This window comes from Phocoena phocoena, chromosome 8 (genome assembly GCF_963924675.1).
Source record: "Phocoena phocoena chromosome 8, mPhoPho1.1, whole genome shotgun sequence".
Taxonomy (NCBI): domain Eukaryota; kingdom Metazoa; phylum Chordata; class Mammalia; order Artiodactyla; family Phocoenidae; genus Phocoena; species Phocoena phocoena.
The window spans coordinates 102,398,541-102,422,925 of NC_089226.1; the positions used below are offsets into that span (position 1 = coordinate 102,398,541).

Consider the following 24,385-nt stretch of genomic DNA (forward strand, 5'->3'; position numbering starts at 1 on the left):
CCTGCAGCCTGCAGCTCAGAGACTAGAGCTGGGACACAAGACCTGCTCCTCGGTTCTGAGTAGGGCGACCGGGTCTGCAGGAGATAGCTCAGCTAGGGGCCAGAGAGAACCCTTTCTGCCCTTAGGCCATCCGCTCCCCCAGGGCTCTCCAGTCTCCAGAAGCCAAGGCCAGGCTCTCCCTACCACTCTGCCCATCCGGACACCATTCCCGGCACGGGGGTGGGGCAGGGCCATGGCCCCAGCGTTCACTGCCCCCGTCATCCCTGGAAGTACTGATGTCCAGCATGGAGGAGGACGTAGCCTCTGCGGAGTCCCGCCGGTCAGGGCTGGACCTGTTCCGTATGCTCGTGCTCCGCTGGAGAAGCTGCAGACTGGTGGTAGTGAGGTGTGCCATCCTGAGCATCCCTCCCGGGGCTAAGGAGGGTGGGGTGTCCTGTGGGAAAACAGCCCCTGCAGGCCTCATGGGGTACATTTCTGGCCAGAACAGGCAGCTCCCCCAGGAGGCAGGAGCCTAGCAGGTGGGGGGGACAGAGTACGTACAGATGTGATCGGGAGGCCAGCTTGTGCAGGAAGTCAGCTAGACGGCAGGGCTGGGCTGTGGTCCTGGGCAGGGTGCCAGGGTCAGGCTGAAGCCCAGGGCAGAGGCAGAGCCAGGTCCTCAGAGCCAAGGGACAAGCGATAGCTGGAAAGGATCACTGCTGGTCAGTACTGGACTCACCCTGACAGCTGGACTCCTAGAGGGTGGCAGATAAGTTCATTTATACCCCACTTTACAGATGGGGAAAGAGAGGCTGGGAGAGGCAAGAAACTTGCCCAAGATGACAGAGCAGGCGTTTGAACCCAGGCTGAGCTACCTCCTCGTCCTGCTCTCTGACCCTCCAGCCCCACATTGAGCGTGGACTCTCCGTCCTGCCCCAGGAGGCCCCACCTCCCAGGGGTACCTGGGATCAGGAAAAGGCTCCTTAAGACAAATTCAGTTTAAGTGACTTCCAGAAGAGTGGATGGAAAAGTGAGGGTCAGGTTTGATTGGGCCTTGATCTTGAAATAAAACTCAAAATTAGGAAAACATCTATTTTATGCTATATTTAAGCACATATGGGTTATAATGGCAAATACGTGCTACATCTCAGACAGAGAATGCATCAAATGCTTCTCTCTCTCTTTTATTTTTTTGCTTAAGTTTTGTTTTGTTTTTTTTCCCTGATAAATTAGGAGTGCCCAGGGCCACTGAATGTCCAGGGCCATTCTTTCAAAAACCATCAAGGCTTCCTCAATTCTCCCAGGGGCCACTCTGCACTCTTGTTATTCAAATCACAGGCTGTGAAGTGGGTTTTCTTGTTTCTGTTAACCCAGTTGTTACCGGCTAAGGCTCTAGATACCTACGGGTCAGCCGCTTTCAGCTCCAGCCTGGCCCTTGTCAAGTCACTTACACAAACTTCAGGAAGCTCTGCGTTTCTGCAGGAATCGCAGCTTTTTCTACCGTTGTTGGCCTGGTGGCGCCAGATGTCTCCTGAGGACGGCAGTCATGTGCCGCTGAAGGGGAGGGCTGGGAGAAGCAGGGATGGGGACAGACTGGAAAAGTGGTGGAGGATAATTTCCCACCATGGCCACTTGTGGAGCCAGATTCAATCCCCAAGGTGTAGAAATTCAGCTACTGTAAATAAGTTCAGCTACTCAGGAGCCTGTGTCAGGGGGTCCCCTGGGAAGCCGACTTTGAGATGGAGGTCCATGGGCAGGCAGTTCACAGAGGGGGCTCTAGGGATCACCTCTCATGGAAGCAGAGAGGGGCCAGGGAGGGCAGGAAGCAGCAGGGGCAGGGGAGAAGTCGTGGTGATGCCGTCACAGCCAGGCCCCAGCCTGGGGACCTGGGAGCTGCGGTGACCCTTCTGAGCCATCTCTCTGGACCGTGTAGACCAGCCATGGGATGCTCTCCCCAGCTCGGGGGCAGAACTCTCAGGGCACTGAAGGGGGAAGGCCAACATCCGCCACTGAGACCCCATTCTATTATTAATCCCATGTTTCAAGACAAAGAAACGCGTCCAGAGAGGGCCCGGCAGAGACGTGCCCAGGTCCATGGCTAGTAGAGTGGGACCCAGATCATGGTTCCCGGCCATGACTGGGAACAGGAAACAAAGCCAGAGGGTGCTAGAGCCTGGCGAAGGGGCAGGTCAGCGTGACCCACTGCCCCATCTGCCCAGAGAGGATCATGTTTTCCTGCTGGTTGGCAGAGAGGGAGCCTAAGAGGCAAGGTCCAGCCCACCATGGCCGACACCCAAGGCTAACACCCAAGGCCCACGTGTGGAATGGATGGGGCCACCGCCCTCCCCACCCTTTCCTGGGACAACCTGACCCCTGAGAGGTGCATCCTGCACTCACCAGGCTGCCCGGGGGTCTGGGCTAGTGGTGCCCTCCCGGTGCGGCCCCGGCGTAGGTGATGGTGCAGGGACCTGACTTCGCCCCACAGCTTGTCCCTCACCCTCTCCTACTATGGGCCAGTCCTCCTCCTGCAGAACCTGGGGGGCAGCATCTTCTTCCTCCAGGTCCTCTTTGGAGCCGCGGACTTCCGGGCCCGGATCACCACCACGCTCCAACTCAGGTTCTTTGGCCGCCACACGACCCTGGCCGGCTCCCTGGCTGTGGCTGGCCTCGCCATCCTGGCCAACATGCTGGTCCCACAAGGTGCAGCCAGGGCAGCGGGAGGGAAGGCTGAGGGGCTGCCAGCCCGGGTGCCTGCTGGCCTGTCCACTGCACCGCACTACCACCAGCCTCTTCCCCTCCCCCGGCCCCGAGGATGGGCAGGGGCCACTGCGCCCCAGCTCTGCCCAAGGCCATTACTGCCACAGCCCAACCAGCCCCCCACCCATTTTCCTGGAGAAACTGAGGCTCAGAGAGACGAAGCCAGGTGCCCAACATCCCTCATTAGCAAGTGACAAAGCCAGGCCTGGACCAGACTTCAAGCCAGAGGCCAAGTCTGCAGTGGGAAGAAGGGTCTGGGAGGCTGAGAGGGGCTCCAAGTGAGGCAGGAGAGGCACCAGGCCAAGTGTGTTCTTCTTGTTAACTAAGCGAGAGGGGAGACTTCCCTGGTGGTCCAGTGGTTAGGACTCTGCACTTCCACTGCCGGGGACCCAGGTTTGATCCCTGGTTGGGGAGCTAAGATTCCCACATGGCCAACAAAAAAAGAAGCAAAAGGGGGCCTCCCTGGTGGCTCAGTGGTTAAGAATCCTCCCACCAATGCAGGGGACATGGGTTTGAGCCCTCGTCCAGGAAGATCTCACATGCCGCGGAGCAACTAAGCCATGCCTCACAATTACTGAGCTGCGTGCCACAACTACTGAAGCCCACGTGCCTAGAGCCCGTGCTCTGCAACAAGAGAAGCCACTGCAATGAGAAGCCTGCATGCTGCAACTGGAGAAAGCCCACGCGCAGCAACGAAGACCCAACACAGCCAATAAATAAATAAATTTATATAAAAAAAATAAAAACCTCACACTGCAGATACCATAAAATGTGGGTGCATTAATGACACAAAAAAATCTGTATTAAAAAAAAAAGAAGAGGCAGAGCACTGGGGAAGCTGGGATGGGCCCTGGTCTCACTCTCCTTTCGGACTGAGGCTGTGAGGCCCCAGAAACCCTCTCCATGTCTCATTTTATTGCTCAAGGTGGGTGACTGGGGGAGGGGCAGGGACAGGTGTCCCGCGGTGGCAGCAAAGCCAGGAGGGAGGCGAAGGAGGACCAGCCGCTGGGAGGGGCGGGGTGAGGATGGAGAACCAGTCGGGAGCCCAAACTCTGAGTGAGATGCAGCGCTCTGAGAAAAACCCCAAAGACGAGCACTTGAGAGTTTATGACTCTTCCCAACCACGTGCGGGAAGGGAGGTGAGGCCCAGGCCCACCGCTGGCTTGCGACCTGCACCCTGGCTTCCCAGCTAAGGCTCGCTGTGGAAGCAGGGGCCCCACAGGCAGGCTGAGGGGTGGTGGGAAGGAGTGGTGGGAAGGGTTCTGGGTAGCTGGGCACCCCAGGGCCCCTGCTGTGGGCCTGGGCCTGGCATGACCCTCTCCTTTGAGGGAAGAAGCACCCTCAAGGCCCAAGGAGCCCTGGCACTGTCACCCCTTGAGTGCCACCCGCAGCTGCCCCCAGGCTCACCCACCCCGGACCTGGCTGGGTTCTTGCCCTGCACCCCACCCCCGGCCCACCCACCAGGATGTCATCCTGCACTGCATCACCACCTGGCCCGGGGCAGCCTGGCACTGGGTCACGCTGCCCGGGACCTGCTTTCAGCCCAAAGCAGCCTTGTGGGAGAACCCAGTCACTCTGCTCCAGGCTCCTGGGGACCCACCCGAGCAGACCCCACCCTCACCCTTTCCTCTGTCTAGATCTGCAGACCCTGCATGTGACCTTGGCTGTGCTGGGAGAGGGGTGTTTTGACACCAGCTTAACCTGCGTCATGGTCTACAAGCCGGAACTCTTCCCAACTTCACTGCGGTAGGCTGGGCTGCCGGCTGGGCCCAGGAGGGGCCTCCAGGCCTGGGGCGGGCGAGAAAGGGACCCCCCTGCGAGGGCCCATGGCGGGGGTAGAGAGAAGGGCTGGGCACCCAGGGACACACAGCAGAGGGAGAGGGGGACCCAGTGCCGATATGGAACCGAGCAGACGCCCTGGAGTCCTTCCCCCAAAGTCACCTGCTCAGCCAGGGCCTCCGCAAACAGCCTCTCCCCAAGAGTCCAGGCTCGGAGGCAGCCCCACAGAGAGCCCTCGGGAGGCCTCTGGACTGGAAACCGCTTCGAGCCACACAGCTCTCTGCTCAGGTGAAATCTTATAAGAGCCCTGGTGAGGAGACCAAGAGCTACCCAGGGTAGTGGGGACTCTGCTTGCCTCCCACTGTCCCCTCCCTGCCCCAAGAGAGCCCCAGATTACCTCCTCGGAACCCAGTGGTCTAGAGTTAGACCACCCCTGCATTGGACAGTTGGGCAGACTGAGGCTTAGGGTGGCCAAAGATTTAGTTGAGGAGCAGGGCTGGACCCCAGCCCCCAGAGGCCTGGCCCAGCCTCACCCACGGTGCTCACTCACTCACTTGTCCACTCTTTCTTTTTTATTTTTTGACACACATTTATTGACTTTGTTGACTGGGAGCTCCGTGGCCTAGCGGAGACAAGCCTCCAAATTACCTGAGACCAGGGAGAATAGGGTGGGCCCTAGAGAGTTCCCGTGAAGGACTCTGGATGTTCCCAGGAGGCAGAGACCCTTTGGATGGGAAAATCTAGGTGGGCTCAGTGGAGGAGGTGGGGTTGGAAGAGCCCTGGAGGGCGACTCCAGCAGCCCAGCTTTCCCTCCCCTGACCCAGCCAAGTAGCCCCTCTGAAGTGGCAGTTGTGACAAGCGTCCCAGCCCTCCTCTCTACCCACAGGATGACAGCAGAAGTCTTTCTGCATTCAGCAGCTCAGCGGGGGTCCCCCTCTTATGGTGTCATCCCCATCGTTTCCCACCTCTTTGTCCTCTTCCTCCTGGAGACCTGGGGACTTCCACTCCCTGACACCATCCAGGCCCTGGAGAGACAGTGAGTGACCCATGGCCACCCTGGGAGTGATGCAGCTGCGTGGGGCTGCAGATACGGTGGCAGGTCCACCACAGCCCGGAGACAGGAGAGCCCAAGGGTCAGGAGACGTCCCGGGCAGAGAGGTCAGGAACAGGGCCGGGCTGGTCATCATGACGATGCCCGCAGCTCAGGCTTGTTCACTGACCAGAGCATTCCCGACACCATGCTCAGGGCAGCATGTTTCTGAAACCATTTAATCTTCACAACAACCCTGCTAGGAAGATACTACTGCTCTCCCTGTTTACAAGAGGCTCAGAGAGATGAAGTGACTTATTTGAGGCCTCACGGGTAGAAGGTGATTGTACCTTAGACAGGAAAATGTACTGGTCAAGAGCCCGGCTCTGCAGCCAGACTGCCCAAGACTGAATCCCTGCCTACGCAGGCAACCGTCTTCTCTCTCTCATCAAACTGACACAAGAAGAAAAAGAGATCCTCAACAGTTCTCCTTAAGGCTTCCTGCAAAGGAGCCCAGGCCCAGATAGATTATCAGGTGTCTTCCCTCGGGCCCTCCAGGAAAAAAGCCATGCTATTCTCATGTATGTTCTTTGAGAGAATAGGAATGAAGGAACGTTCCTCGACTTTCTTTTATAGCCAGAATCACCTCTAAGTTTCCACTTCCTCATTGGTAAAACAGGTGTTGAAAAAAAACAGTGTAGCTCAAAGAGTTGTATTTGGGTTTAAGTGAGTAATTATATGAGAGCACGAAGGACAGTGCCTGGCCCACAGCATGTGCTCCGTAAGTGTGGCTGCTGTGTCTCGGGTGAGAGGGTTCGTAGGCAGCCCTCCTTGCTAAACAAGAGCCAAGATAGTGATAATAGTAATGATAACAGTGGGGGCTTAGTGAGACCTTATTGTTTTAATACAGCATCTGATTTGATCCATGCAACAAGCCCACAAGGTGCTGTTCTGTCCAATTTCACTGTCAAGGAAATGGAGACACAGAGAGGTTATGCAAGTTGCCGAAAGACACCCAGCTAAGAGACAGGAAAGCTAAGACTTAATTTACTCTTTCACTTAATTCATTTTTGTTGTGTATCTACTACATGTCAGGGACTGTCCCATGCTTTGGGTAACAGCCATAAATAAAACCCTAATCTCATAGAGCTTACATTCCCATAAGACTTGACCCCCGTTTTTGCCCTCCAAGCCTCAGAGCTGTAGCCATCACGGCACACAACTGCTTTCCCTTTTCATTATTCTAGGAGGACAGCAGCAGTCAGGGGCAGCCAGGAGAGGTGGTCATTACAGAAACCACCTGGTTCTAGAAATTCTGCCTGCGGGGGCCCCTTGGGCCAAAGATCGCTCTGGTGGGAATTGCCTCTTCTGTGATCAGAGGGTGGGAGCAATTTGGGCAGCCGTGAGGGTTTGGTGTGTCTGAGCTGGCAGCTGTGTGCTGAGGCTGAAGGCCACATCACCACTCACTTCTGCTCCCCCTGCCCCGCCAGACTCTCCACCCACCTCAGCATCGCAGGACGCCCCGGCAGACAGACACGCCCAGCCTGGCTGCCCCCAGGTCCACTTCGTTAACACAGTGGTTCTCTCCCTTCCCTGCCAGGATTCGTCTTCACACCTTCACTCAGCCACCCACTTCTTCTCACTTCTCAGAACACGGTGCTGCAGGTTTCTCACCTTCCAGCTTCCAGAGTGGATCGTAGGGCAGGGTCCAGACAAACCTGAGCTCCAGTCTTTCCTCTGCCACTCACAGAGTCTCCATCAGTACAATGGGACTCATGGAATCTACCTCCCAGGGTGGGTGACAAGGTTAGCAGATCTTAGCACAGACCAGATTCCAACAAGTAGAAGCTGCTACCAGAGCTGCCAGGAACAGGCAACCAGGTGTGTTTGCCCCCGGGCACCAGTAGACGAGGCACGTGGAGCTGAAACCCAGCCCAGGCTGCACCAACTCAGCCACTTACCCTAACAGGGGCTGGATTCATTCCAAGAAAGGGGCTGTTTTAATCACTTCCTGTTTACCCCCATTGGTGAGGGAGGCCTCCTGCCCTGTGGTTATGTGGCTTTAGGGAAGGTCCAACCTAACACTGCACAGATAAGATGGACAGCAGTCGACACTGTGTACCATGCAGGCTCACATGGGTTGCACTCAGAAGAGAGAACCACCAAAGGCTGTGGGAGGTGGGCTTTGTGGTATCAAGAAGGTGGCGAGGGGACCCCTGGTTCCACAGGACCGTGTGATTGGCTTGCTTGAATCATTCCACAGGTTGGCAGGGACCCGACCCCCACCTCTCAGGGATGACAGGAACTGTGCTGGCCCCCCCAACCCCCATGAGAATTGTTGTTGGCTGGGGGACCTTACCCACAGGAGCAGAGTGGGGAAGGGGACCTGCAGATAAACCACAGAGGCCCTCCTGGTTTCACCAGATGTCAAGGCAGCACAGAATATTAGGCCTTATGCTTCAGGGCCACCCTTCTGTGTGTCTATCTTGAGCGGTCACCTTTTCCTAATTCATGCAGACCCTCCCTATACAAGCAGCAGCCCAGGCTGTTAAAACGAGGGGATCATTGAGGCTGATCACCTGTTTTAAAGGTAAGGAAACTAAAGCCCAGAGAGGTGAAGTGACATGCTCAGAGTCACACCGCCTAACCCTGCCTGACTCCCAGTCCAGGGCTCTTTCCCGAACACCCGGCTCCCCGCACTGCTCTGATATCTGCAGCCCTGTCACAAAGTTACACCCTTCCCTGCAGATCCAGATGCTTTAGACAACTCCCCACTCTCCTTGGACAACTCAGAGAAACCTCAAACCCCAGTTCCCCATCCCATTTCCCCACTTTCACACCTGATGTACACCAGACCAATGAAACCCAATTCAAATCAAATTCTCTGTCTGCTTAAAACCCTCTGGTGGCTTATGATAAAGATCATACTTCCCCCACAATGAGCCCCTATGGGTCCCCAGTCTTATTTCACATGTAATAAATTTAAAAGGATTCAAATCACACAAAGTATGTCCTTGGATTGTCATGGAATTAACTTAGAAATCGGTAACGGAGGCATTTCTAGAAAACCTGTTCAAACTGAAAAACTTACTTCTAAATAACCATGGGTCAAAGAAGAAATCACAACGGAAATTAGAAAATATTTTGAGCTGGATGAAAAAAAATTTAAATCATGTGTCAGAATTTGTGGTGTGAAGATAAAGCAGTGATTAGAGGAAATTTTATATAGTTAAGGGCTCACATTAGAAAGGAAGAAATTGAGAGGGCAGACAGCAGAAGCAAGAAGAACTACAATTCTGCAGCCTATGGAAGGAAAACCACATTCACAGAAAGACAGACAAAATGAAAAGGCAGAGGGCTATGTACCAGATGAAGGAACAAGATAAAACCCCAGAAAAACAACTAAATGAAGGGGAGATAGGCAACTTTCCAGAAAAAGAATGCAGAATAATGACAGTGAAGATGATCCAGGACCTTGGAAAAAGAATGGAGGCCAAGATTGAGAAGATGCAAGACATGTTTAACAAAGACCTAGAAGAATTAAAGAGCAAACACCTAGAAGAATTAAAGAACAAACAAACAGAGATAAACAATACAATAACTGAAATGAAAAATACATTAGAAGGAATCAATAGCAGAATACCTTAGAACTGCAAAAGCAGTTCTAAGAGGGAAGTTTATAGCAATACCTACCTCAAGAAATAAGAAAAATCTCAAATAAGCAATCTAACCTTACACCTAAAGGAACTACAGAAAGAAGAACAAACAAAACCCAAAGTTAGCAGAAGCAAAAAAAATCATAAAGATCAGAGTGGAAATAAATGAAATAGAAACAAAGAAAACAACAGCAAAGATCAATAAAACTAAAAGCTGGTTCTTTGAGAAGATAAACAAAATTGATAAACCTTTAGCCAGACTCATCAAGAAAAAGAGGGAGAGGACTCAAATCAATAAAATTAGAAATGGAAAAGGAGAAGTTAGAACAGAAATACAAAGTATCATAAGAGACTCCTACAAGCAACTCTATGCCAATAAAATGGACAACCTGGAAGAAATGGACAAATTCTTAGAAAGGTATAACCTTCCAAGACTGAACCAAGAAGAAATAGAAAATATGAACAGACCAGTCACAAATAATGAAATTGAAACTGTGATTTAAAATCTTCCAACAAATAAAAGTCCAGGACCAGATGGCTTCACAGGTGAATTCTATCAAACATTTAGAGAAGAGCTAACATACATCCTTCTCAAACTCTTCCAAAAGTTTGCAGAGGAAGGAACACTCCCACACTCATTCTATGAGGCCACCATCACCCTGATACAAAACCAGACAAAGATACTACAAAAAATGAAAATTACAGACCAGTATCACTGATAAATATAGATGCAAAAATCCTCAACAAAATACTATCAAACAGAATCCAACAACACATTAAGTGGGATTTATCCCAGGGATGCAAGGATTCTTCAATATATGCAAAGCAATCAATGTGATACACCATATTAAAAAACTGAAGAATAAAAACCATATGATCATCTCAATAGATGCAGAAAAAGCTTTTGACAAAATTCAACACCCATTTATGATAAAAACTCGCCAGAAAGTGGGCATAGAGAGAACCTACCTCAACATAATAAAGGCCCTATACAACAAACCCACAGCAAACATCATTCTCAATGGTGAAAAACTGAAAGCATTTCCTCTAAGATCAGGAACAAGACAAGGATGTCCACTCTCACCACTATTATTCAACATAGTTTTGGTAGTCCTAGCTACAGCAATCAGAGAAGAAAAAGAAATAAAAAGAATACAAATTGGAAAAGAAGAAGTAAAACTCTCACTGTTTGCAGATGACATGATACTATACATAGAGAATCCTAAAGATGCCACCAGACAGCTACTAGAACTAATCAATGAATTTGGTAAAGTTGCAGGATATAAAATTAATGCACAGAAATCTCTTGCATTCCTATACACTAACAAAGAAAGATCAGAAAGAGAAATTAAGGAAACAATCCCATTCATCTTTGCAACAAAAAGAATAAAATACCTAGGAATAAACCTACCTAAGGAGGTAAAAGACCTGTACTCAGAAAACTATAAGACACTGATGAAAGAAATCAAAGATGATACAGATGGAGAGATATACCATGTTCTTGGATTGGAAGAATCAATATTGTGAAAATGACTATACTACTCAAAGCAATCTACAGATTCAATGCAATCCCTATCAAATTACCAGTGACATTTTTTACAGAACTAGAGCAAAAAATCTTAAAATTTGTATGGAGACATAAAAGACCCCAAATAGCCAAAGCAGTCTTGAGGGAAAAAAACGGAGCTGGAGGAATCAGACTCTCTGACTTCAGACTATACTGCAAAGCTACAGTAATCAATAAATATGGTACTGGCACAAAAACAGAAATATAGATCAATGGAACAGGAGAGAAAGCCCAGAGATAAACCCACACACATATGGTCAACTAATCTATGACAAAGGAGGCAAGGATATACAATGGAGAAAAGACAGTCTCTTCAATAAGTGGTGCTGGGAAAACTGGACAGCTACATGTAAAAGAATGAAATTAGAACACTCCCCAACACCATACACAAAAATAAACTAAAAATGGATTAGAGACCTAAATGTAAAACCAGACACTATAAAACACTTAGAGGAAAACATAGGAAGAACACTCTTTGACATAAATCACAGCAAGATCTTTTTTTATCCACCTCCTAGAGTAATGGAAATAAAAACAAAAATAAACAAGTGAGACCTAATGAAACTTAAAAGCTTTTGAAAGCAAAGGAAACTACAAACAAGACAAAAAGACAGCCCTCAGAATGGGAGAAAGTATTTGCAAATGAATCAACCGACAAAGCATTAATCTCCAAAATATATAAACAGCTCATGCAGCTCAATATTAAAAAAACAACAACCCAATCCAAAAATGGGCAGAAGCCCTAAATAGACATTTCTCCAAAGAAGGCATACAGATGGCCAAGAAGCACATGAAAAGCTGCTCAACATCACTAAATATTAGAGAAATGCAAATCAAAACTACAGTGAGGTATCACCTCATACCGTTAGAAAGGGCATCATCAGAAAATCTACAAACAACAAATGCTGGAGAGGGTGTGGAGAAAAGGAAACCCTCTTGCACTGTTGGTGAGAATGGAAATTGATACAGCCACTATGGAGAAGAGTATGGAGGTTCCTTAAAAAACCAAAAATAGAATTACCATATGATCCAGCAATCCCAGTACTGGGCATATACCCAGAGAAAACCATAATTCAAAAAGACACATGCACCCCAATGTTCATTGCAGCACTATTTACAATAGCCAGGTCATGGAAGCAACCTAAATGCCCATCGACAGATGAATGGATAAAGAAGTTGTGGTACATATACACAATGGAATATTACTCAGCCATAAAAAGGAACGAAGTTGGGTCATTTGTAGAGACGTGGATGGATCTAGAGACTGTCATACAGAGTGAAGTAAGTCAGAAAGAGAAAAAAAAATCATATATTAACACATATATGTGGAACCTAGAAAAGTGATACAGATGAACCGGTTTGCAAGGCAGAAATAGAGACACAGATGTAGAGAACAAACGTATGGACACTAAGGGGGTAAAGTGGCGGGGTGGGGGGCGTGTGGGGTGGGATGAACTGGGAGATTGGGATTGACTTATATACACTAATATGTATAAAATAGATAACTAATAAGAACCTGCTGTATAAAAATAAAATAAAATAAAATAAAAGATTTTAAATAAAAAGAAAGCAAGAAAGTCTCGGGACTTTCCTGGTGGTGCAGTGGTTAAGAATCCACCTGCCAATGCAGGTGACACGGGTTTGAGCCCTGGTCCAGGAAGATCCCACATGCCGTGGAGCAACTAAACCCATGCACCACAACTGCTGAGCCTGCGCTCTAGAGCCTGTGCTCCGCAACAAGAGAAGCCACCACAATGAGAAGACCGTGCACTGCAACGAAGAGTAGCCCCTGCTCGCCGCAACTAGAGAAAGCCCGCACGCAGCAACAAAGACCCAACACAGCCAAAAATAAAATAAAATTTTAAAATTAATTAATTAATTAAAAAAGAAAAGAGGAACAGAGCTGGACAACTTATGTTTGATATAATAGAATCAAGAATTCAGATAGAGCCATGCATAAATGATTAATTGATTCTCAGCCAAGGTGTCAAATGAATTAAATAGGGAAAGGATAATCTTTTATGGCAAAGGATGCCGGAACAGTTGGCTAGCCATAGAAAAAAAAAAAGAAAAAAGGAAAGAAAAGGAGAGAGAAAGAGGGAGGGGCAGGAAAGAAAGAGAAAGGAAGAAAGAAGGAGGGAGGAAGGGAGGAAAGAAGGAAGGAAGGAAGGAAAAGAAGAAAGGAGGGGAGAAGAAACTCAACCCTACTTCACACCGTATGCAAAAATGAACTTTAACTTTTTATTTATTTATTTATTGGCTGCGTTGGGTCTTTGTTGCCGCACGCGGGCTTTCTCTAGTCGCGGCGAGCAGGGGTTACTCTTCATTGTGGTGCGCGGGCTTCTCATTGCGGTGGCTTCTCTTGTTGTGGAGCATGGGCTCTAGACATGCCGGCTTCAGTAGTCGTGGCTCACGGGCTCTAGAGCGCAGGCTCAGTAGTTGTGGCGCACGGGCTTAGTTGTCCCGCGGCACGTGGGATCTTCCCGGACCAGGGCTCAAACCCGTGTTCCCTGCATTGGCAGGCGGATTGTTAAACACTGCGCCACCAGGGAAGTGCCCCAAAATTAACTTTAAGTGTATCATAGACCTAAACATAAGAGTTAAAATTATAACACTTTTAGAAGTTTAGAAAACAGGAGAAAATCTTAGCCACCTTGGGCTTGGCAAAGATATCTTCAATAGAACGCAAAAAATGAGCTATAGAAGAAAAAAATGATATATTGGATTTCATAAAACAAAACTTCTGCTTTCCAAAGAGACTGTTACAAAAATAAAAAGGCAAGCCACAAACTTTGGAGAAGACATTTGAAAAATCTATATTTGACAAAGGACTTCTATCTAGAAAAGATAGAGAACACTTACAACTCAACAATAAAAAAAGATCATCCAATTTTAAAACAGGGCAAAAGGTTTGAACAGATGCTTCACCAAAGAGGAGCTAGGGAAGACAAATAAGCATATGAAAAAATGCTCTACACCATTAGGAAGATGCAAATGAAAACCACCGCAAAATGCCACCACACTCCCAAGAAGCGCGAAAATGTAAAAGACCAAGCGTTGGTGAGAATGGAGAACAGCGTGGCAGTTCCTTAAAAACTTACACCTGTGCCAGCCACGTGACCCAGACACTCCACTGTTTTTATTTACCAACAGCAATGGGAGAATTCGCCCACTGGACGACACGCGCTTGAGGGTTCACAGCAGCTTTATTTGCAACTCCCCAAATCTGGAAACGACCCAAATGTCAGTCAGCAGATGAACAGGTAACACATTTTGCTATATCTATACAATGAAATACAAATTACATGTACTTTTACAACATGTTAGAAAACGCAAACTAATCTTTAGGGACAGAGAGCAGATTTGCGGTTGCCCAAGACAGGGGGAGGGGAGGGGAGGAGGGATTTCCAAGGTGCAGCAGGGAATCTCTGGGGTGATGGATACATTCATTATCTCGATTATGGAGGTGGTTTCGCAGGTGCGTGGATGCGTCAAAAAGCATTAAATTTGCACACATTTTTTGTAAACTTAAATAAGTCAGTTATCCTCAAGAAAACTGTAAGTAAATTAAAAATTATAATCAAACAAACACTCATGTATTTCAGAAATCCGGCCTTGCAAGTACTCAGCAGCCCCCTGGGTGGCCCCCCGACCTGTGATCCAAGGTAACCGCTAGCCTACATTCTCCTGTTTTCCTCATAAATGTGCCACCTACTCACACATTCCTCAGCGGCATGCTGTTTGGTGACAACAGCATGGAATCCCGTAGTCTTCAGCCACTTCTTTTTTTTTTTTAAACATCTTTATTGGGGTATAATTGCTTCACAATGGTGTGTTAGTTTCTGCTTTATAACAAAGTGAATCAGCTATACATATACATATGTTCCCATATGTCTTCCCTCTTGCGTCTCCCTCCCTCCCCAGCCACTTCTTTCAACAACAGTGTTATGTGTTTGAGATACAGCCTCGTCATGATTGACCGTGGCTGTGGTTTGCTCCTTTTCTCCCCTTTATTCATTCATTAAGCTTGAAAGCAGACCTCAGGCAGCAGCGAATCTGCGGGGGGACAGCTCCCAGCTCAACTGAGGCCACAGGTGCTTGACAGGAGGCCAGTGTAGCCCAGGGGCACGAGTATGGGGGACAGAGTGGGCTCTGGGGTCACGCAGGTGGCAGGGCTCAGTCCCTGGGGCCAGTGTCTGTGAGGAGGACTGTTGACTCTACTCTTGGTGAGAAGGGGTCGTGCAAGGCTTTAAGTGGAGGGCTGATGGGATCTGACCTGATTCTGGAAGATGCTCTGGCTGGGAGAAGTGAATGGGTGACCAGGCAGGGGACTGGGGCAGGGAGACCCATTCGGGGCTACCAGGTCCGGGCAGGAGGTGACTGGCTCGCCTGGGGTGCCAGCAGTACCCCCTAGGGGAGTGGTCAGGGAAGGGGGGGGCGTGATTTGCAGGAAGAGCCCTTTTTATTTGTTGAAAGTTTAGGAGTGGAATTTGAAAGAGGAATTGACGAGACTTTGTGCGGTGTGCCTGAATGACCGCCTGGTGGCGTTTTACCGAAAGGGTGACGTGTCTTCCCCTAGGGGAGAGTGAGGGTTGTGAACTCACACATCTGGGGAGACGAGGCAGGTGGAGAACCCAAGGGGGGTGGGGGCCGTGACCACCCAGACCCAACCACTGTCGCCCTGGAGCTTGTGAGCCCAGGGGTGCCAATCAGTCAGAGGTCACAATTTTTATGTGAAATCTCCAAAATGTTCAACGTTGGCTCAATTGTTGAAGGCATAGCATTTGGGCCAGAGGTGTCTGGAGGAGACAAGCCACTCTCCTCTTCCAGCCTCACCAGCCTGGATGCTCAGCTCCTTCCCCATCGGGTGTGAGGCTCCTCCCTCCTCCGTGAGGTCACCCTGACCGTCAGCTGGGGGCCCCCCCACCCCTCCCTGTTGCCCCCACACCCTCTTGGTTTCTTTCATCACCCTTAGAATCTGTCTTCACGAAATTAGTGATTGGGGAGCCAGTAGAGATGTGGCCCCCTCCCTCCACCCTGCAGGCTGGAATGCTTCTGTCTTGTTCTCACCACATGCCCAGAGCTTTGCTCCAGGGCCCAACTCAAGGTACCCGATAATTGTTTGTTGGGTGAATGAATGACAAGTGAATGAATGAATGAATGGGAGAGAAGAGAGTGAGGAGGCCGAAGAGAACGCCCCGTTGTTCAGTGGGGTTTCCATTCCGTTTGCCTCCACCTGCCAAAAGCCTGACCCTTCCTGGGGTCCATGGGGACAGCCCCGAGCAACCCCCAAGTTAGAGTGTGGACCCACCACCCAACCACAAACACCCCCTTTCCCACCCCCCTCTTCCTGGCACAGATGTCAGAACTCGCTACCCGCCCACGCCCCTCCCTCCCCACGGCGTCACCGTGCTCTCTGGGCCCTCACTGGGTCCCCCAAAGCCCTCTCCTGGGACATTTCTAAGGAAAATGGAGAGAGAAAATCAGCCCTCTTTGGGGGTGGAGCAGCAAGAATTGACGTCCTGGGGTGATGGCTGCCGCGCTTTCCCCTGTGTGGAGGAAACAGATCTGCAGCAAGAATGAAGCCTAGAGAGAAGTGGAAACAAGGGACAGAGGAGGGACGCGGCCCCCAGGCCCCCAGTGCAGCTCTCCCCCTCGTCTCATGTGGGCTGGGGACAGTGCTGGTCCCAACACAAAGCCTGGCGCTGCTGCGCTGGGGTCCTGGGCCTGGCACAGAGGGTGGGGGCACCCACAGGAGCCATGCGTGTCCCTTCAGGCTCAGTGGGTGGCCGGGGCCCTGCTGAGGCTGTGTGCCCAGCTGGGTCCCCGAGGAGGTGCTAATGGAGCACCAGTTACACATGTCCTCACAGCTGAGAACTGACTTCTCAGGGGTACAGCCGTCTTGGCTTAGGAAGCTCCCTTGGCTAGGTCACGTGGGCCAAGGTGAGACCCTGAGGACACCAGTTTTTGCAGGAGAAACAGCAGCAAAAGAGAAGACAGAATGATCCTGGGGCGGGAGAAAACTGCTGAGAGAGGGTAAGGCGGAGGCTGCCCAGTGAACCCAGAGGCAAGGGCATCCAGCAAGCAAGGCTGTCCAGTTCCACCCGGGCATGTTCTCATGGCTGCAGGAAAACATGCCCTCTGTCTCCTTAAGCCTCTAGGATTTAGGCAAATGGTGCATATGTGTGTGGGCACGTGTGTGTGTGTTTGCGTAAATAAAGGCTGAGGGCTGACATTCGGTTTCCAAGGTACAGACCCAGCCAGGATAGAACCATAGGAAATCAATAAGCCCGTGATAGACAGCGACTCCAGCAGGACAGGAAGTAACCAGGAGCCTGGAAGCCCCACCTCCACCCTCCCCGCAAAACCCTCCTTCATTTTGTTCAAATAGCACAGATGGGGAGAGAGCCCAAAGGTCCAGTCCCCCTGACATCTGCATTACAGATGTTCTTCCTCGAAAAATAAGAGTTCTTCGTTAAAACTGGCAAACAACATTAGTTATATGTGAAAAGATGAATCACATTTTCACTTAGATTTACACCAGCCCCACTCCATGGTGTACAGTTTAGTGCCCGTCCTTCAAACAACATCTATCCCTGCCTGATTGGACCCTGGACCGAACCCCACTCCCTATGAGCCCTTCTCAAGTTGGTCTCTGGGGTTCCCTGAATGTGTCCTCATGGTCAAAAAAAATGATGATGTTGTTGATGAGGATGGTGACATTAATACCAGGCATTCACTGCTCGTCAGGGACTGTTACAAGTGATCTACATTAACCTTTTTAGTCCTCACAGAGCTTTATGAGATCAGATCTATTATCATCCCCATTTTACAGAGGAGGAAACTGAGGCTAATGCCTTTTCTAAGGCCACACAGATTGGGCACAGCAGGAATTCAAATCCAGACAGCCTACTCCCGAATCTGCGTGAGTAACCAGCGAACCGCACTGCCTCTTGCTTCAGGAGATTTCAGGGGTGTGTTAAAACCATGGCCGGCACTAGCTACTCTGATCTCAGGCCGTGCGTGTCTCATCCACAGAAGCAGAAAAGAAAGCTTCTGACTGCACGGTGTGTTTGCACATTGCCGACCAAATCCTGCCACTGTGTTTTACAGTGAAATGAGAGGGATTTTGCCAAAATCCACGCACGCTTTCACTTACACTCCCCGCAGCTTTTCCTTGCATCCACCTAAAATTACTCTTCTTAACAATAGGCTTCAGGGCTTCCCTGGTGGCGCAGTGGTTAAGAATCCGCCTGCCAATGCAGGGGACACAGGTTCGAGCCCTCATCCAAGAAGATGCCATGTGCCGCGGAGCAACTAAGCCCGTGTGCCACAACTACTGAAGCCCTCGCACCTAGAGCCTGTGCTCCGCAACAAGAGAAGCCACCGCAATGAGAAGCCTGCGCACCACAAGGAAGAGTAACCCCCGCTCGCTGCAACTAGAGAAAGCCCGCACGCAGCAGCGAAGACCCAACACAACAAAAATAAACAAAATAAAATAAATAAATTTATAAAACAGTGGTCCCCAACCTTAAAAAAAAAAATAGGCTGCAACTCACAAAATCAAAGAGACAGCGCTCTGCTAGAGGACCAGGCGTTCCTAAGAATGCAGCTAAACCAGCATATGACTTACTCAGTAAAGATGCTGAAATCCTAAAGGCCGAGAACCACGGGGGCCAGCAGGGGTGGTCCGGACCCCTGGAACAGGGGCCCCGTGGCACGGGTTCCAGGGAAATCGTGCAAGGGCTGGGGGGGCCAGCCGTTTACATCCAGCCTTGTTAAAATGTGCCAGCCGGTCGCTGCCAGCTGTGGTCAAGACCCTGCGCAGAGCGGGGCAAAGTTCATCCTGTTTGAGCGGCTCGCATTCTGATGAGCCTTATTCCGACTGGCTGGTTAACATCTCCCCATTGAATTTTAACGTGAAATATCTTTTTGACGCAGCAAGGAGAGCGAAGTCCCTTTGGTGAAGGCAGGCTAAGCTTGCAGGAGCTGCCAGGCACGTGAAAGGGAAGGAGCCGGAGCCACGGCTGCCCAAAGCTCTCCTTGACCTACTTAGAGCTGACCTGTTCCATGGGCCAGAGGAACCCCGGGGAGGGGAGGGAGAGGAGGGAGGGGAAGGGGGAGGGGGTGGGGGAGGGGGAGGGGAGGGGAGGGGAGGGGAGGGGAGGGGAGGGGGTGGCTCCTGGGAGGCCAAAACAAACGGGGGCTGTGACCAGGGCTGTGGCAGCCCGCACAAGGGGGCCAATTAAAACCATGCTATACTTACCCCCAAGCTTTGGCCGCCTGCCCGAGATGCTGCTGAGCCAGTGGCCCGCAGCCACCCTCTCCACCACTGTGCGGCCTCCGCGTGGGCGGTAGGTGCACACAGGTGGCCCAGCCTCGCCTGCTCCCAGGGGTCAGCAGCCTCGAAGCCAGAGGAAAATGCATTTCAACGCAGCCAGTGCCTGTGACTGCCCTGGAGAGATGCCTAGGGCAGGAAGCAGGGGTTCTCTTGATGAGTGCCCACTAGATACCAGGCAGGTGCCACACGCGGTGCCCCAGAGATGGAAACGGGTGACTCTGGAAGTTAGCTTGGAGGGAAGGCTACTTTTCTGTCTGGTAAAACCTTTTATTGGGCCTTTTGGCTACAGAAAGGTAAAGCTAGAGTCTGGTCCAGAAGGAGAAGAGGTCAAGCTGGCAGCATCAGGAAGTAAATGGATCTCTTCCCCGGCCCTGGAAGGGCCATGAGAGGGATTGATTTGGGGCTCCCTCTAAGGAGGTTCTGAGCTAGGGGAAGGGGGCCCTTGGGCTCAAGAAAGAGAGGATGTGAGGGAAGGAGCTGCTGATCTGACGGAGCGGGAGCCCAGGGAGAGAGGCAAGGATGCTGAGGCAGGGATGCTACCTGGTGTCCTCCTTTGCTACCTGAAAGCCTTCAGCCAATCTCAGGAGTTAAAAACATAAACACTGGAGCTGGACAGACCTGGATTGGAGTCCTGATTTTGCCACAGAGTAGCTGTATGACCCAGACTCAGCTCTACGAGCCTCAGTTTTCACATCTGTAAAAATGGGTATAAGAATCATATATCTAATTAAAAGGGTTGTCAGAAGGATTAAATGAGTTATTACAGGAAGAGGACTTAGAATTATGCCCAACACATATAAAGACTCAATATCACTTATATGTGGAATCTAAAAAAGGAAAACTTAGAGAAACAGAGTAGAATGGCGGTTACCAGGGGCTGGGGGCATAGGGGAAATGGAAGATGTTGGTTAAAGGGTACAAACTTCCAGTTATAAGATTAACAAGTTTGGGGATCTAATATACAGCATGGTGATAATAGCTAATAATACCATATCATAGGGCTTCCCTGGTGGCGCAGTGGTTGAGAGTCCGCCTGCCAATGCAGGGGACGCGGGTTCGTGCCCCGGTCTGGGAAGATCCCACATGCCGCAGAGCGGCTGGGCCCGTGAGCCATGGCCGCTGAGCCTGCGCGTCCGGAGCCTGTGCTCCGCAGCGGGAGAGGCCGCAACAGTGAGAGGCCCGTGTACAGCAAAAACAAACAAAAAAAAAAAACCGTATCATATGCTCGAATGTTACTAGGAGAGTAGATCTTACACGTTCTCACCACAAAAAGGAATGGTAACTATGTGACGGGATGGAGATAGCAGCTAATATCATTTTGCAATTTATAAAAGTATCGAATCAACACATTGTACACCTTAAACTTACACAATGTTACTTGTCAATTACATGTCAATAAAGCTTGGTGGGGGGAGCATTAATGAGACCATTAGATATCATCATCATCGTCGTCATCGCTTGGAAAAAGTAACACCCAGGAGACCAGATCTTCAGAGGTTCTGGAGAAGGAGCTGGAATTCCAGGCATCACATGTGTCAGGGGCTCTAATTGCTTGGACACTCTGGCAGCGGGAGAAGGTGAGGACCCCCAAAGAACCATGACTTCTTGTCCTGAAAACAACCTTGCAAAGTGGGGGTTATGTTGCTCTATTTACAGATGAGGGGAAAAAAAGGTCCTGAGAGCCCAAATTCAAACCGAGACCACGAAGACCGCACAGCCTACCTGCGTCATGCCTGGGCCCTGGTCCTTGTGCTGCGTCCTGCTGTGAGCACCGTGAGGGGCACAATGACTTAGTCCGGGCCCTTGGGAAGCATGCAGCCCATTACCCAACAGAGGGAAGAGCTGGAGGATCCTCCCGTGGGCAGGGGGCTGCGGTGGAGGTGGGCAGGGACAGGGAGGACGAAGCGTGGAGGGATGGTGGCAACGGCCCTCAGATAGAAGAAATGGCACACGAGGGAAGACGGGTGCAGGGCATTTCAGGCCATGTGAAGGAGGCGCCAAAGTGAAGGCTCTGAAGATGGGCTGGGGAGGGGGGCTCTGGCTGGCTTGGCCTTGTCTCTGAAGCACTCGGGAGTCATCGGGGCTCTGAGTAAGGGTGACGAGCCGGAGCCTGCAGACACCTTCAGAGGGACCGACTGAGACTGTCCTCCCAGAATTGCCATCTGGTCTCAAAGCACTTGAGGGAAGGGAGGACAGTGGAGCTCAGGTGCTACTTTATACTCTGTCCCAAGTGCTGGGGATCCCGGAGGCATAAGCAAACTCAGCTGGCTGTAGCTGCCACCTCCTCCAGCCGCCTGCCTGGATGCAAGCAGCCTTCCTGGCCACCGGGGACTTTGCTGAGCCGCTGACAGTAAGCACTCCTACTGGCCTTTCTCCTGCCTGGCCTGGGACCAAGGGCAGCTGCTGTCACCACAGGACATTGGGGCTGGGAGGAATCACAAAAAACCTGCTACACCATCTGGCCAGAAAGGTCCATGGCGCATCCCCAGGTCCAAAAAAACACCCAAAAAAAGACAAAAGAAAACATGTTGATGAACAGCTTGCCTGTGCCCATTTTTGGAAAGTACGCAATCTTACTGGTCACAACCCCCAGTATTTACCAGGGCTGGCTCCGGGGCGGGGATGCCACACATTCCTGCAACAGCACCTCCCCTGGTCCCTTCGCCCCAACTGCCTGACCTCTCTGTTCCTTGACCTTCTCTCCACCCGCCGCTCACCCCCACAGTCATGATCCAGACTCTCTTTCACTGGAACCTTGTCTTCCAGGCCTCTAAACACTGGAGACCAAGGGCTCAGCCTCAGACCTCATCTTCCTGCTGTGAAAGGTCACTCCCTAGGTGAGCTCAGCCAGTCCTGGACCTGAAATGCCTTTCAGCCCTCGTTATCCTCATATACCAACTCTCACTGCATAGCGACCTCCAAGGGACAGGTCAGGTTTGGTTTATTTTGCTTTTTGGTTTTTTTTTTGGCTGCACCACGCAGCTTGCGGGATCTTAGTTCCCCGACTAGGGATCGAACCCGTGCCGCCTGCAGTGGAAGCACAAAGTCCTAACCACTGGACCGCCAGGCAATTCCTAGACAGGTCAGTCTTAACGCATCCAAAGCCAGACAGTTTGCTGCCCCCTCAAACTCGCTTCACCCCAGTGTTCTCCATCTCAGTAGATGGCCCCCCATTTACCGGCCCGACCACAGGGTCAACCTTCCCTCCCCTCTCTGCACCCACACCCAGCCCAACATAAAACAATATACCCCGAGTCTAAGCATTTCTCCCACCTGCCCTGACGTCCTAGAGCTGACCCTCGTCTTTGCTCACGGGGACACCAGCCCTGAGGACCCCCTCCTACCCTCCTCCTTTTTCAGTGCATTCTCCACACAGCAGCCAGAGGGATCTTTTTAAAACATGTCAGACCACATCGTTCCCCTCCTCAAAACCCTATAAGGATCTGTATGCTCTGGCCCCATAACTGCTCACCTCATCCTACTCTCACTCCATTCCCTCCCCGGCCTCCTTACCAAGCCTTGAGCACACCAGGCACACACCCACCCCAGGGCGTTTGTATTTGCTCTTCTCTCTGCCAGGGATGTTCTATCCCCAGGCACCCGTGTGCCTTGTCCCTTACCTATTTGTGTCTCTTCCAATGTCACCTCCACAGAGAGGTCTTCCCTGACTGCCATGTCTAAAGGAACCCCCTCACTCTTACCCCTTATGCCACCTTGTTCCTCTCCATGGCATGCCCACTACTCATCATTGGATTATATTCATCTATTTTTTGGTTTGTTTCCCCTCCCCCAGCGGCATGGCCTCCATGGAGCACAAGGGCAGGTACTTAGCTTGTTTGTTCTCTGCTGCATCCCCAGTGCCAAAAGCAGTGGCTGGTGCGTAATCAATGCTCAGTAAAATCTGCTCAGTGAAGAATGAATCTCCACAACAGTAAGAGAAAAGCACACTTGATATCCTCTAAGAGATCAAGGAAATGATGCCACCCATGAAACAAGAAGTGGAAGTTAGGAAACAAGAACAGGCAGTTGTAGGAAGGACCAAATAGTAATTTTGAAATGAAAAGTATAAATTCTGAAGTTAAAATTCCCACAGTTTGAAAATCAGAGTCTCAACTGAAGAACTGAAGAGCAGAATGAGTTCAAGTAAAGAGCAGCTCAGTGAGCTGGATGCTGGCGTGGAACACCTCCCACCAGGAGGAGTTGATTCTGATGAATTCTGGAATGTGTTTGTGTTTGTAGTGGGCACTTTAAGTATTTGCTCATTCACTCAGTCCACACTTGCTGAGTGCCTCCTAGGTGCCAGGCTTTGCTCCGGGTGAAGGGGATACAGCAGTGAGCAAAACTGACCAGGCCCCCACTTCCAAGGAGCTTACATTCTAGCAGTGGGAAGCCAGACAACAAGGGAATCCATGAGTAAAAGATGAAATGTGCTGGATGGCGGGGAGGGCAATGGGGAGAAGAGAAGCAGGAAAGGAGGCTGGGGAGTGCGAGGTTGGGGGCAGTTAACATTTAAATAGGGGGTCAGAAATGAACTTATTTACAAAACAGAAATAGAGTCACAGATGTAGAAAACAAACCTATGGTTACCAAGGGGGAAAAGGGGTGAGGGATAAAGTGGGACATTGGGGTTGACATATACACACTACTATATCTAAAATAGATAAATAATAAGGGCTCAGCCTCAGACCACTGTATAGCACAGGGAATTCTATTCAATACTCTGTAATGACCTATATGGGAAAAGAATCTAAAAAAGAGTGGATATATGTACATGTATAACTGATTCACTTTGCTATACAGTAGAAACTAACACAACATTGTAAATCAACTATACTCCAATAAAAATTTTAAATAAATAAATAGGGGGGTCAGGGAGGGCCTTGTTGAGAATGAGACTTCTTCACAAAGACTTGGATGAAGTGAGCTGTGTGGCTCTCTGGGAGAAAAGGGTTCCTGGAAGAAGGAACAGCAAGTGCAAAGGCCCTGAAGCAGAGACATGGAGCAACAGGAGGAGGCCAGTGGGGCTGGTGTGGATGCAGGAAGGACAGGAGAGGAGCTTCAGAGACAGCAGAGGCTGACAGTGAGGGGACTTTGACTTTCACTCTGCGTGAGATGAGGAGGCACTGCTGGGTTTCCTGCACAGCAGTGACTCAGTCTGATGGAAGTTGACGAAATAAAAATTCACATCTTAAGGCAAGACAAGAAAAATTTTAACATAAAACTTTTTCTCTGCCCTCTGGCCTCCTCCCTCCCCATGGTGTGCATAGTGCCTCCAC

The 24,385-nt window shown here is 50.4% G+C and overlaps 1 protein-coding gene across 1 annotated transcript in view; it reads left to right on the forward strand.

The window, feature by feature from the left end:
* Positions 1 to 24,385, forward strand: part of LOC136127047 (solute carrier family 22 member 11-like) — a 45,231-nt gene that overhangs the window by 9,175 nt on the left and 11,671 nt on the right. Inside the window, 4 exon segments of the mRNA XM_065882463.1 lie at positions 271 to 398; positions 400 to 518; positions 2,465 to 2,679; positions 4,374 to 4,482. Coding sequence (XP_065738535.1) covers positions 271 to 398; positions 400 to 518; positions 2,465 to 2,679; positions 4,374 to 4,482 — 571 coding nt within the window.